Raw genomic sequence first — 15,164 nt, 5'->3', positions numbered from 1 at the left:
TTAAGTCTAACTGCTTTTGTGCCAAGCTACTAGAGGGTTAAGCATGGGACGTTTTGTAATTCACCCTGGCGGGGATTGCGGCTGTTGATTGAGTTGGGTTTCACCCCCCTTAACCGATAACCCTATTTCTCACATGACTTTTGTAAAAATCCTGTGATTATTCAAAGCCCCCACAAAATCTTTAAGAAAACTTGACTCAACCCTCTTATTAACCCTGCACAGCCGCTGGGCCAATGAAAAGAGGGTGGACACTGGAGATGTTTGCTTTTGTTCCACCACTATCTCTCTCTTGTTCTGCCTGGCGTGTGACACCACTATCAATGCCCAGTGTAGGCATACCAAAATCCAAACAATAACAACCAATCTTCATTAAGTGTGCTTTACTACAATTTTAAGCTTGCCACATTATAGCTTACCCAAATAAATTATTTTTGGAAAACTTACTTTAAAGTACATTATAAATCAAAATTATAAGCCATTGAAATTCACTAGGTATAGTAAGTCATGCAACTACAGCATGCTTAAATACACTCCTTGAGCCTTACAGATTACATCACCAATTACACAATTTATGATGCAAATGGTGACTTCACATAAGTTATCAGTATTGATATGTCATTGATCTTTAATCAAATGACTACTTTAAATGCACTAGAAAAGATAAAGAATAAAATTGTACGCTAATAGGTGTCCTTGAAACATATATATTAAGTAGAAAGGCCATGACCAGCATAAACTCCCCCTACCTCCAAAGGGTACATAACACAGTCTTTGCCCATACCTAGCCGGCTCACGGCACAGGTCTGCAGTTTCATTGAGTATATAATCGATGAGGTGCGGTTATGTAATCCACATTTGTATAGCACACATTCTGTCATTGGCATAGTCTTTAAGCATGTTCTGCTGTCCACGCACTTTCCATATGGATTAGGGTATACCATAGGGCACTGAGGTCTGATTCAGCTTGCGATTATGTCACAGGTCTTGTATTCTGCCTATATTCTCAGTTACATGCCTATGTTGCTTTCATTGCGGCATGAGTCTATCATTTTAGTGCTTAAGCATTAAGCATGGAATACTTTGCCAATTGTGTGGGTGTCTTCTAGATGGATACTGACGTCCTTTGGTATCTATCAGATGGAGATGTGAAGGTGCTTCTAGTGTTGTTTAATATCACTAGTAACGCAATCACTGATACAAATTCGTAGGCAGTGTAGGTGGAAAATAAAGGCTGATCCAGTTCAGATTAAGAACCCAGGCCATGATACAAGACTTTTGTTCGGAGCCAGATATAACAAAAGACACATAGATGATGGATGGAGTGCAGAGCAAATCAAACATTCACCCCCAGTCAATAGATCTGCGTTAAATCCATTGTTCTTTTGCTCACCATGCCACCCCAGTTTAGACCGTGCTATATGCAAATCAGTCTTGCATTTCATAATATAACAAAAGACACATAGATGACGGACGTAATGCAGAGAAAATCAAACATTCACCCCCAGTCAATAGATCTGGGTTAAGTCCATTGTTTTTTTGCTCACCGTGCCGCCCCAGTTTAGACCGTGCCATATTCAAATCAGTCTTGACCCTGTGTCTCATAGGAATAGTCTAGCCTGAACTGCCAAGCCAGGTCCTTTCTGGACTGGAAACAAGCATCTAGGGATGGGTTTCACCCCTTATCAGCCAGGCTAGCTTGAATCCAGTGACACAATTAGCTTGGGACCCACATTTGGGCATACCCGATGCACTTAGAGTGAGAAAGCAAAAGATACACAGATGAATGACGGATTGCAGAGCAAATCAAACATTCACCCTCAGTGAATGTTTGATTGATTCAGCATTTCGTCCATCAACTGTTCTTTTTGCATTTGTCGCCTTAAGAGGGAAGGGTATGCCCAGATGTGGGTCCTGTGCTCGCTACGCCACCAGATTCAAGCTATCCTGGCTGATGAGGGTTGAAACATTGAAACCGATCCTAAGATGTTTGTTTCTGGTCCAGGGAGGTCCTGGCCTGGCAGTTCGGGCTGGACTGTTCCCATGGAGAACAGGGGCAACACTGATTTGCATATGGGTTGGTCTAAATTTGATTGGCGTGGCATGCAAAAAAAGATTGATTAAACACAGATCTGTGACTGGGGTGAATGTTTGCATTTGTCCCCCTAAGTGGGAAGGGTATGCCCAGATGTGGGTCCTGTGCTTTCTTGCCACCAGATTCAAGCTATCCTGGCTGATGAGGGTGAAACTTCGAAACCGATAATAGGATGCTTGTTTCTGGTCCAGGAAGCACTGCCCTGGCAGTTTGGGCTGGACTGTTCCCATGGGGAACAGGGCCAAGTCTAATTTGCATATGAGTTGGTCTAAACTGGAATGGTGTTACTTGCAAAAAAACTATGTTTTTTATCCAGATCTGAGACTGGGGGTGAATTTTTGATTAATTCAGCGTTCTGTCCATCAACTGTTCTTTTTGCATTTGTCGCCCTAAGTGGGAAGGGTATGCCCAGACGTGGGTCCTGTGCTGGCTATGCCACCAGATTTAAGCTATCCTGGCTGATGAGGGTGAAACCCCGAAACCGATCGTAGGATGCTTGTTTATGGTCCAGGAAGGACCTGGCTTGCCAGTTCGGGCTGGACGGTTCCCATGGAGAACAGGGTCAAGACTGATTTGCATATAGCTTGGTCTAAACTAGAATGACGTGGCATGCAAAAAAACTATGGATTTAACCCATACCTGTGACTGGGGGTGATTGTTTGATTGATTCAGCATTCCGTCCATCAACTGTTCTTTTTGCATTTGTTACCCTAAGTGGGAAGGGTATGCCCATACGTGGGTCCTGTGCTCGCTACGCCACCAGATTCAAGCTATCCTGGCTGGTGAGGGGTGAAACTACAAAACTGCTCTTAGGATGCTTGTTTCTGGTGTAGGGAGGACTTGGCCTGGCAGTTTTGGCTGGACTGTTCCCTAGGGATCAGGGTCAAGACTGATTTACATTTGGCTTGGTCTAAACTAGAATGGCGTGGCATGCAAAAGAACTATGGATTTAACCCAGATCTGTGACTGGGGCTGAATGTTCGATTGATTCTGAATTTCGTCCAACAACTGTTCTTTTTGCATTTGTTGCCTAAGTGGGAACGGTATGCCCAGATGTGGCTCCTGTGCTCGCTACACCACCAGATTCAAACTATCCTGGCTGATTGAGGGTGAAACCCTGAAACCGATCGAAGGATGCTTGTTTCAGGTCCAGGAAGAACCTGGCCTGGCAGTTCGGATGGACTGTTCTCATGAGGACACAGGGTCAAGACTAATTTGCATATGGGTTGGTCTAAACTGGAATGGTGTTGCTTGCAAAACAAATATAGATTTCATCCAGATCTGTGACTGTGGGTGAATGTTTGATTGATTCAGCATTCCGTCCATCACCTGTTCTTTTTACATTTGTCGCCCTAAGTGGGAAGGGTATGCCCAGACGTGTGTCCCATGCTCTCTACACCACCATATTCAAGCTATCCTGGCTGATCAGGGGTGACACCCTGAAACTGGTCTTAGGATGCTTGTTTCTGGTCCAAGGAGGACCTGGTCTGGCAGTTTGCGCTGGACTGTTCCTATGGGGAACAGGGTCAAGACTGATTTGCATATGGCTTGGTCTAAACTAGAATGGTGTGGCGTGGCGTGGCGTGCAAAAAAACGATGGATTTGTGACTGGGACTGAATGTTCAATTGATTCAGCATTCTGTCCATCAACTGTTCCTTTTGCATTTGTCACCCTGAGTGGGAAGGGTATCCACAGTCATGGGTCCCGTGCTCGCTATGCCACCAGATTCAAGTTATCCTGGCTAATGAGGGCTGAAACCCTGAAACCAATCGTAGGATGCTTGTTTTTGGTCCAGGAAAGACCTGGCCTGGCAGTTCAGGCTGGCCTGTTCCCATGGGGAACAGGGTCAAGACTAATTTGTATATGGGTTGGTCTAAACTGGAATGGTGTTGCGTGCAAAAAAACGATGGATTTCATCCAGATCTGTGACTGGGGGTGAATGTTCGATTGATTCAGCAGTCCGTCCATCAACTGTTCTTTTTGCATTTAATAATATAACAGCTTAACAGAAAATTGTTTGCCTTAAGAAAGCTTGTTGGTGGATTTGCTGGTTGAAACACGTTTGCCTGGGGCTGTATATTGTAAAGATATATTTAAAACTGATAGTCGAATCATGGAAGGAAATTGAAATCAAATTAGTTAATAAAAAGGAATATGAATAGAATTTTCCCTAAAGTTAGCAACGTGTTCTTATCGTTAATATATTGGGGTTCCATGTACCAACTATCAAGAATCTGGGATCTCTCTCCCACTGAAGTTTATTTCTGGGGTTGTGGAGAAGACCCAAGCTGCTTGACAGTAGATTACAGGAAGGAAGATCTCAAATGATGTGTTGTCCGCCAAATAGGTTGGTGCTCTTCAACTGACTGACTGGAAAAAAAGGATTCTTTCACACCATCGGTTGATCACTTTAATGAATAGTCGTGCCTTTGGTGGAAGTTATCCAATTAACTTTTAATATGCTTTATATGAGCAGTTTCGTAAACACAAAATACTGACTCTTTTTTTTTCATCTATTTTATGTGAAAATGTTCTATGCTCTCTCTCAGCCTTATAAAAATTGCACTAATGAAGCACACAATTGAATTGAAACTGTTGTGTAAAGAGAAACGATTAAGCAGCCCAAGACGGCCCAATATGAGTCTTTGTAAAGGTTTCTTGAGAAGAGGCGGTAAACTCCATCAAGATTGGTGCAGTCAGGGAAGAGGGACTTTGTGGGTGGGGAAGAATCTCCTTCACCAATGTTTCCATACCACTTTCTTTCAAATGAGACACATATAATGCAAACTGATGTTCTCTACCGCTACTATTTTTCTTTGCACAAAGGTTGCGTCAGTGATGACATTACTAATTATATTACAGAACACAGAAAACACGGACGCATCTCCATCTGCTCTATTTCACATGTGTGCTTCACACGTACAATTTTAATCAATATTTTATGAATATTTACTATTGTTTTGGAGCCTGAAGCTTGAGCCCAAAAGGAGAACCTAAGCATGTGAAATCACCCGTTATGCTACACCTGACTGCAGTTGTCATGCCTTCTGTAACATCATATATGAAGTCATGAGGCATGCCTTTGGAGGAAGTCACGGATGTTCACCATAACTGGCGAATTCCTGTCAGTTTATCTGATGAATTGCAACCACAACATCCCTCCAGGTAAGGATTTCTAAGGCAATATACATCCTTGTGAGGGTAAGAGCTTCAAATGTATCTCACCAGATTCTACGTCCAGGTCAGCATTGTGGGAGTCAGTGCTCGTCTTTCTTTGGCTCATAAATCCTCATTGACCTCAGTAGCCCTCGTAGTCAAAAATGGGAGCAACAAGCGTGGTACTAAATTTACGGTGGGCACCACTGGTGACATAAATTGGAGACCAGTTATCGTGTTTGGCAGCAATGCTTACCTAAACTTACCAATCTTAACTGAAGTTAATGAGGAAGGGAGACTATTCCACAAACACGCTTAAACAGGAAGGGCAATTATTTTCTGTTATAAAGCAGCAGCAGAGGAAAAATGGTCTGGAGTTTTTTTAATTTCTGAGAAGAGACAAATAGCTTCCGCGGAAATCACTGTTGAAACCTTTGAACTTGTGTTTCTGACGACTGTGGAATCTCCTCCTTCATAAGTGTGGTACACAGAGGTGCCCGGTGTCCAGAGGCAAACAAGGATGTGAAACTGCCAGGTTCCTACATAATTAACACAGTGGAAGAAAGAGCAAAGCCAGTATAAAACACCATCTTATCTTAAGACCCTGCAGGTGCCCATAGCTGAGGATTCAAACCCAATGGCCTACAAAAACAAGCACTGGCATAGCCAATAGGTCTCACCTTTGGGACCTTATAAGTGTTTCGTTATCCTGCACAATATCCTTGGTGCAACAACATCAACTGTTGCATGGCTAAACACTTATAAGGTCCCAAAGGGGAGCCCTATTGGCTATGCCAATGCTTGTTTGTATTCCTGTGTGTAGGGTAGAGTTATAATTTTAGCAACAGCATTCTGGGGAATGGCAGCAAACAAGAGCATGTAGAGAGTCCAGGTTCAAGACAAATTGTGGAAGAACTAGAACACAAGCAGCTCGAGGAAGTAAAGGCGCATTGTGACTTTTGGGAGCAATGAAACACACATACATGAATGAATGCATGGGAACGCACAGCGCCAATGGAATGAGAATGGCATTGGCAACCCTGGCATTCTCTAACAAAATAGGGTCGGAACAATTCTGCTTTTTAAACATAGGAACCGGTAGCAAAAAGGTGTTACAGAGGCAGAGGCTTAACAAAAGCCGCCGCAACCCCCGGTGTGTGGGGTCGAGCTTCAAGGAGGCACCTCCGGCACTGGAAGGTCCTGGCCGGAGAGCTCCGACCTGGCATGTACATTGCAGCCGGAATGAGGGGGACGGAGGTGGGAGGGCAAAGGGTCACGTTTCTTTACGCCACTGCCGAGAACCAAGAACATGCCTGAAGGGTAGAGGTGTGCCGGTGAGTACTGCAAGAGATAGGACCACAAAAGATCAGAACGAATCCTGAAACGGTCTTTCCATTATATTGACTAACAGATAGATTATTAAAAGAATATAATGACCTTTGTAACTGTCAGATGTGAAAGAGAATATTGCTCATTTCTTCATACTCTGACCTTGTTACAGAAATCTACAGAAACAAGCATTGGCCGCGCACGCGCCTCGTGCTCGTAGTAAAAAATAAAACAAGCTGCGAGACGCGCTCTGCGGTGGGGGAGGGGCATTGAAGCAAGGCGTGCGCGCTTGGCCGAGTGAGAGGAAAGCCATATGACGCCTCTGCTCGTGCCTGTGCGTATAAGCGCACACTGTATGCCACACAAAGCTGTGGTCGGACTTTTAAAACTCCACTTCTAAATGTCTCGCAGAGCAGCGCATGTGCTGGCTCAGGCTAGACCTAAAAAGGGGTGACCTTGAGTCAATAAAGCAAATGAGCTGGTGATGGGAAGTTCACTTATTGTTCTTTTTCAAAAAGGGAAGGAACGATATAAGAAGGTGACAACTGACATCATAGGGGTAAATATTTTGGCACAGATTTACTAAGGGTTGCACCCGTGCAAAGCAATGCAAAGGTATGCAGGGTATTTGCCTGGTAAGGAATTCAGGCAAATACTAGAAGCGACACAAAAGGTGTTTTGTGCTGGAATTGTGCCCTTTTCTCAGTGCAAAAACTGTTATCTGCTGCACTGTGTTGCTTTACGGGAAAGGGGGAGTTACTTGGACAGATCAGCACAAACGTCATTAGATTTTACCACTAAGTTCGATCCACTAAGATAACCAGATCAGGTTTTGTGTAGGGGTGGGTGGAATGAACTGGCAGAATTTAGTGAGTTCTGGCCAAATTCTGCCAACCGCTGTGTGGTGGAATTTTTCCCACAAAGCTCCAAAAATGTAAACACGAGCAAGATTTGGTATTCCTAACCGCCATTTTCAAACGCTGGGGTTATGTTAATGTTAATGTTATGTTAATGTTAGTGATTATTTATTGAGCGCACTTTCACCGGGTGGCTTCATGGCGCTGACCAGAAAACCGAGCAAACTAAGAGCAGACTGAGCAGACCGCAAGCTATCCACTATCCCATGTTATATGCTTGCTGGAACAACCATGTCTTGAGAAGCTTCCTAAACTGCATGGTGTCAGTACAAGACCGAATTGCCAAGGGAAAAGAGTTCCAGAGTTTTGGCGCCAGGACCGCAAAACGGCGGCCACCTTGACGGACACGTTTGAAATTAGGGACAGATAGCAGGAAAAGATGAGCTGAGCGAAGGGCCCGATTGGGAACATATCTAGGTAGTAGATCATTAATAAATGCAGGGCTTTTTGCATATAGGGCCTTGAACACAAGGCAACCTGTTTTAAAAACACATCGCTGAGAAATAGGAAGCCAGTGTAGTTTCTCGAGCGCAGGACTAATAGGTTGCCATCTGGGTTGTCGAATAACCAGCCGAGCTGCCTGATTTTGTACCAACTGCAAACGCTTGAACAGATAGAGTGGCATACCTAGGTACACAGAGTTCACATAGTCCAGATGAGATGTAACAGTGGCAGTTATAATCCGGATCAGAGCATCCTGAGTGAAGAAACGATGGATCTTCTGATCTTGCACAACTGAAGGAAGCACTTCGAGATCACATTGCCCACCTGGGATTTCAATGTGAGTTCCTTATCAAGGGAAAATCCCAGGGTTTTGGCCGAACTGGAGGGGAGAGGAGATGAACCCAACTCCACAGGCCAATAATGTGAACCCCAAAATCTATGGCTGTCCACGGTCAGGACAAGCTCTGTCTTTCCCAGGTTCAGTTTCAGTTGGTTGCAATCCATCCACTGTTGTATATACAACAGTGTTCCCTGAAAATTCGCCTCTGAACAATCAGAGCCATCTATCTCGAAGACCAACTGCAGGTCATCTGCATAATTAAAAACTGTCACATTTCTCTCCTTCAGAGATCGAATCAGAGGGGAAATATAGATGTTAAATAAGTGGGGTGACAGTGTTGAACCCTGTGGGACCCCACATGTGATTTTATTAGGGGGAGCAAGGTAGGGCCCTTGACAAAATGCCTGAGACCTATCATTCAAAAAGGAAGAGAGCCAGCAGGCGGCCGTCCCCCGGACACCCGCAAGTTCGACACGATCGACCAAAATTGCATGGTCGAACGTGTCAAAAGCGGCGGATACATCTAAAAGTACCAATGCCCGGGGAGAACCCCTATCAGCATGGTCTCGGAGAGTATCTAGCACTGCCACAATGACAGTTTCAGTAGAGTGAGCCGGCCGGAAACCTGCCTGGTGGGGGTCAAGATGCTACATGAGTCTCTAATAGCTTTGCAAGGAATGGAAGCAAAGAAATCGGGCGATAATTAGATAGCAGTGTGGAATCTGCTCTGAGTTTCTTTAATAAGGGGACGACTATAGCCTTTTTAAAGGCCATAGGAACTTTCCCCTGAATAAGAGACTCATTCAAAAGAGCAAGTACAGGGCCAGGAAGAGCAGCAAGACAATCTTTGAGTATGTGCGGCGGACAACAATCAGATGGAGCACCTAATTTGACCTTCAATAAGAGCTTTTGAAAGGTTTCCGAGTCAATATTAGGGAATTGACTTAACGAATGAGTGTTTTTGAACTGATCATAGAAGCTAGACAGACAAGAGAACTTAGGGATGTTATTTTTGATAATAGTGATTTTGTCAATGAAATAGTCATTGAGGGAGTTACACAATTCCTGAGATGGAACAGCCTTCAATAATATTCTCTCCGGATTAGAGAGTTCATTGACAATATTAAAGATCTCTTTGGAGTTATTATTTGTGTTTATGATGCGGGTAGAAAAATAGACGGCTTTGGCCATGAGAATGTTTTTTTATATTCTTTCCTGGCAGTTATATAGATCACTCTTTTATCCTGACAATATTTTGTTCGCCATTGTCTCTTCAGTTTGCGGAGCAGCAACTTCTGCTTTTTAAGTTCGCTGGAGAACCATTGTGTTGCCTCGGCGCGCCAGGTGGTTTTTAGTTTGGTAAGAGGGGCATGTTCATTGCTGGCGTTCATTAACCAGTTCGAGTTATTAATTTCCGTCATCTCTATATTCGGCCCAGCCAAAGGGACCGCGTCGGCTAAAGAGCGGAGAAGATCTTCCTTGTTTACGGAATTTCATTTCCTAGCAAAACCTCCATCAGTGATGCTAGGTTTCTCAATTGACGGAAACCTTAAAGTAAATTTCAACAGGTGGTGATCAGACCAGGTACAAGATGAGACGATGGGAGTGGAAATCCCCATCCCATTCGTCCAGACTTGGTCGAGAATGTGTCCCTTCTGATGGGTAGGGGACAGAACTTGCTGGATAAAATTCAAGTTCGTAAGCAGGTCAGTCATTTCAGCCGAATGTGGTCCCTCCTTGGGATCTTTATACCAATAATTAAAGTCTCCCACAAGTAATACCTTAGCATGATCAGTAGCAAGTTTAGCTATCTGTTCGCTGAGTTCCAACGGGAAGGAGGGGGTCCTATTAGGGGGCCTATAGAGGAGTACACAGATAAAGGAATCTTGAGGGGATTCTAATTTTATCACCAAATTATCGGTGTCTTTAAGGGAAAGGCTAGGCAGGGAACAGAACCTATAGTCATTATGAATATTAGCTGCCATGCCTCCCCCCATTTTGTCAGAGGGGCGGTCTGCATGTATAATATAATAGTTGTTAGGGATGGCCGCCAGCATGTCGGGACTCGAGTCCTGCGTGAGCCATGTTTCAGTCAGCAAGAGGATGTTAGGGTTATCTGAGAGCAATAGAGAAAAGATATCCAACTGGTGCTTGACAAGAGAGCGAGTATTCAAATAATACACCATGAGGTCTTGGCTGATTTCTGAACTGTCATGGTTTGATAGAGTGCCAGCAAATGCTATCTGATTTGATAATTCAGGGAAAGAGGTCCTTTTTATGAGTATATCACATTCCAACAGCAGATCTAACGTACTACTGGTGGGGGACAGACTGGTAGTGTGCATGCCTTGAAGCGATGCAGCTGAATAAGTAATCATCCGGGCATTATGACTGGCCCCTGGTTTTGTCCGGGCGCGGACGGGCGCAGACAGGCTTGCCTTTGGCGCGCCTTAGGCGCGCGACCGGCACGCCCGCTGTGCCCGTCCGCTGCGCTCCCGCATGACGTATTGCATTTAGGTCCAAAAACCCACCCCTAACACCACCCACAGGGCGGGATTAGCAACTCCCAAAGAAAACTGAGAGGGAGGTATTAGGGTCGAGCGCGCTCGCGCACGTCCCCGTTAAGTAGGGCAGCGTGAGGGCAGCGTAAAAACAACTAGACCGCACCGTCTACCAAAATGGCGGTGTCGGTCAGAAGTGCACTAACAGTTCGGTTTCGATTCCCCCTCCAGCTCCTATAAAGCCCACCCAAAAGAAAATTCCCACAAAGTTAAACACAAGGATAAATGACTTCAATTTTAAAAACAGTCTCTCAATTTATAAAAGTTTCAGGCAGAGTAGCGAGTTTCAACGTGGTATAGCGAATAAGTCGCTGGTCTAATGCTTTCTGGGTTCGTGGTCAGAGAGCTGCTTCTACAGTAGATTTGCTGCTGCTCGAGGAGATTTGCTATTCAAATGAAGCAAAATCAACTTGAATGGCTGTGCGCTCTTGCACACCTCATGGTGCAATGCTTGCTGATTTTTCAGCGCTGCTCATACTATTGGCGCTAAATAAAAGCGAGCGCAGCACAACATGCACATTTTCCACCCTTTGGCAGAATTCCACAGAATCTCGCAGAGTTTTTAAGAAACTCCGCGAGTCCTGCCCACCCGTAGTTTTATGTTGAAAACTAGCGCCTACTTGAAGAAAGTGTTAACAAGGACAAATGTGCTTATTTCTCCAAAATCCAATGTATTGTGCCTGTGCTGCAGTGCATATCACATATCCTATCCGTGGGATCCTTCTATGTCTAGACATAGGAATTTGAACTGGAAGGATATGATAGACAGAGCACACTCTCCTATGCACCATGGCGCGAGGCTGTGCGTTGTGGCAAACACCAGCACAGGGAATGACAATAGTAGTCGGCCAGTCTTAGTAGATATGTCTCTGTGTTGTTTTTCTCCTCATGCAACACAACACAGCAAATTTTATTGCTGGGTTGCGCTGGGTGAAAAATTAGATAAAAATGTAGGCCTGTGTTTCTTCAGAGGCAGGAGAGGAGAAACCTTGTGGAACATGTCAGGAAAGATGCCAGACACAGGAGAGGGATTAAACAACAGTCAGAGGAACAATGCAGAGTGCCTATGCAGTACATTACAGCAATGTCACTGATGATATTAACAACAAACATATAGCAGATGCATAAATCATACCTTATTATTGAGTTGATGGAATCCTGACCTGGGCAGGTAAATGTCAGTGGCCAGTCGTACCTGTTCGCCCATCGCCGGCTCAATTTATGTGCTCTCTCCTCTAGATAAAATGAAAAGAGAGTTACTAGAATATGCAGCAAGACATTTTGCATTTTGTTTTTGTTGAAGCCAACTATTGATCCTTCCCACTTTTAGACATCAGCCTTTATCTCTTGCACCCTGTGGAGAGGCAGAAGAGATGTACTGATACCTTTTCTATGGCCTGTTCTTGTACCTTGCAAGTTAGCACTGTCATATATTATTATTTGGGCTACTGGTGTTATGGTATTTATTTGTTTAACATTTCCGTCTGTATTTATCCATATTTATTTTTTGGACTTCCTATTTGTATTTATCCGTATTTATTTTTTTGGACTTCTTATTTGTATTTATCTGTATTTGTTTTGTGTATTGAGAATAAATGGATCTGTAAAATGGTATATTTCCATGTTTATTTTTTTAACTGTTGGACATGCACACATACATGGATGCCATGATGTTTTAGCGAATTAAACAACCATGTATAACAAAAGACTACACGCACAGGTACATATTAGTGTTATATTGCTATTTGTTAATATATGCCTGTTTTTAAGGACGTCATTCTGTTTTTTAACTCTCCATGCAGTCTATCTGCTTAGCGTTCGCCTGGAATTCATGAAATACGGAAAGTCTCACCAGAAGCACCATTTTCAGTACTTTTCTGCTTTTAAAAATAAATACAGACAGGGAACATATAGTTTTCTGTCTGTATTTATCTTTAAAAATCAGTAAACGGAAAACCAGAAGCCTTAATTATTATCCTCTCCTCCCCCTTACCTTCTTACAAGCTCTTGGGTCTCTTCTGACAGAAGGGGCGGCTACAGTTCTTCGAAAACAAGGCGGCAAATTTGATCACAGGCAGCCCTGCGAAGTACCACGCATTGCGGGTTTGGGTAAAAATGCCTCACTTTCATGCGAAGGTCATGCATTATAGCTCCCCATGTACTACTAGGCACTGCAGTACATAGTGTGGATGTAATCAGACTGCGGTATTGCCCCAGGCAGAAGTATGAACCGGGCCCGGGTCATGGTGGGGTGACAGGTTGCTCTGAAAACCAGCTTGGGCCTGCTGAGTTGTTTGCTATGTAATTACTTGTTCCTGGTTACAATAGCACAGAGCTTCCTGCTGATCCAGCCAACACGTAGCTCAAGTGCCATCATATCCGGCACCTTAATCCCAGTGCTTAATTTGTAAAATATTAAGTGCCAGGGCTCTGTCCAGGAGGCCACTGCAGCTTGCACCACCCATCGCCCTTTTCATTGCTGCCAAAACCACTACTCACCATCTCTCTTGCATGTTAATGAGACAGTTCAGATTATTCCAGGTCCCCAAAGCTAAAAGGAATGGCTGGGGAGACAGGTATTAGCAATTTTTAGGTCGAGCCTGGACAGCGCATGCGCTGTCGCAAGACCTAAAGTAAACAGTATTTGGAATGTAATCCCGCCTGCCGCTTGGCATTAGCTCACTCCTCCTTTGCTCAGCTTTCCTGTGTCCTTATTGGCTCGCGCTCCCCAGATGTCACTTCTGTTTATTGCAGTCAGCACCGACCAAGTACAGTTTCGTTTCGCTGCAGGGCAATATGTTTTCATTTAGGGACTGCTTACTTCATTGTTTTTTTTTTAAGAACTATGGTGCCTGGTTCACCCATAGCGGCCTCGCCTTTGTTTTGTTTACTCAGTTTTTTTAATATATATATTTATTTTTGCCACGCGGGATGCTTGAAGAATAGCATCCGCGCGACTTGCTTTTGATTGGCTTTTAAAGCACACTAGGATCCCGCTCTATCCGGGTCAGCCGACGCTGCCTCACAACCCCCCTCAATTACGATAGCAACAAGAGGGCGTGAGGCACAAGATGTAGCGCGCGTGGCTCTGAGCAAGGCCCCCCCTAAAACATTTTTCACCGGTTGGAGGCTCTTGTACAGGGCGCCCCCGCGCCTAGGGGAGGGACACCCTTAGTTGCGCCATGTGACTGAGCCCCTACGGGTTGGGTGAGAAGGGGGTGTTTCGTGAGGAGGGACGAGACGTCATCAGGGTGCCCAGGGAGAGATATTTAAGTCTGCATCCTGGAACAGTCGGCCTCTTTGTCCCCTCAGACCCCCGGCAAGCTGCAGAGGGGCGTCGTTGACGTGGAGCGAGGATTACGGTCGGCGGTGTGCAGTGTGGCACAGGAGGTTTGTGGGGGGGGCCTAAGAGTAGTTTTCTGTTAGTTCTAGATTATGCTTTAGAGTTTAGTTTAGTATTCACACTGTATGAAGCGTCTGGTCGGTGACTTGAGGAGTGTAGCAGGTGGGTTTGGGGGAGCCTGGCATAGTTTTCGTAGTGGTAGTTGATTCTTTTACTGGTCCATAAGCTAATTTTATGCGGTAATGTAAGTGAGCCTGTAGTGGTTATTAGTGTACGGTTGCTATTTTGGCAATGTAGGGAACCCGTACTGGATATTAGCACAGGTTGGTGTTTAGATTTGTTCAAGGACACATCATCAATTTTACTGCGGTAATGTAGGGTTAATTGAGCTTGGGGCCGCAGCGGTGCAAGGGGAAGTTCTGGAGTCCAGCGCGATATACAGTGCCCCAATGAAGTGTAGCGGATTTGAGCTGCGCATGCTGGTACAGGTTTTGATGGGCGGCGGCAACTAGTGAAGTACTTGCCATTACCCGTGTGGTGAAGCATGGTTTAGTCTGGCGGTTTTCTTCGTCGGTGATACAGGGCTTTGATGGGTAGAGGATCAACGTAGGTGGCCGCCGCGTGAGTCAATGAGCACGCCACGTTCAACTAGTGTGTTGTAGCTGCAGCATAGGGGGTGTGTAAGCCCTACGTTATTAGGGTAATTATATGTAAGCGCTACTTTAATAAAGTTTAAGTATTACCTGTCGTGTGGAGTTCAGCGATGTGGTTGAGCTTGTGGTGGAATGGGACCGTCCTTGTGTGGGCATGGCTCAAGGGGCACTGCTGTCGTCTTTCCTCCGGGGTCTCGGGTAGGCTCAGTGGAAAACATGGTTAACATGTGATTGCTGTAAATGATTAAGGTACATGTGGTCGCAATGTGAAAAACTAAAGTGCTATAACAGACTCCTATTGGTCTGTGATTCTTAGAAAATATAGGGC

At 44.7% G+C, this 15,164-nt stretch overlaps 1 protein-coding gene across 1 annotated transcript in view; it reads right to left on the bottom strand.

The window, feature by feature from the left end:
- The window catches only part of LOC144769403 (hemagglutinin/amebocyte aggregation factor-like), a 388,219-nt gene that overhangs the window by 227,929 nt on the left and 145,126 nt on the right, over positions 1–15,164 (bottom strand). Inside the window, exon 2 of the mRNA XM_078653472.1 lies at positions 11,976–12,075. Coding sequence (XP_078509598.1) covers positions 11,976–12,075 — 100 coding nt within the window. The remainder of the gene's footprint in view (positions 1–11,975; positions 12,076–15,164) is intronic.

Source organism: Lissotriton helveticus, chromosome 1_1, assembly GCF_964261635.1.
Source record: "Lissotriton helveticus chromosome 1_1, aLisHel1.1, whole genome shotgun sequence".
NCBI classification, from domain to species: Eukaryota; Metazoa; Chordata; class Amphibia; order Caudata; family Salamandridae; genus Lissotriton; species Lissotriton helveticus.
The sequence above is the reverse complement of the archived record's forward strand: the minus strand, read 5'-3'. Positions and strand labels throughout refer to the sequence as shown.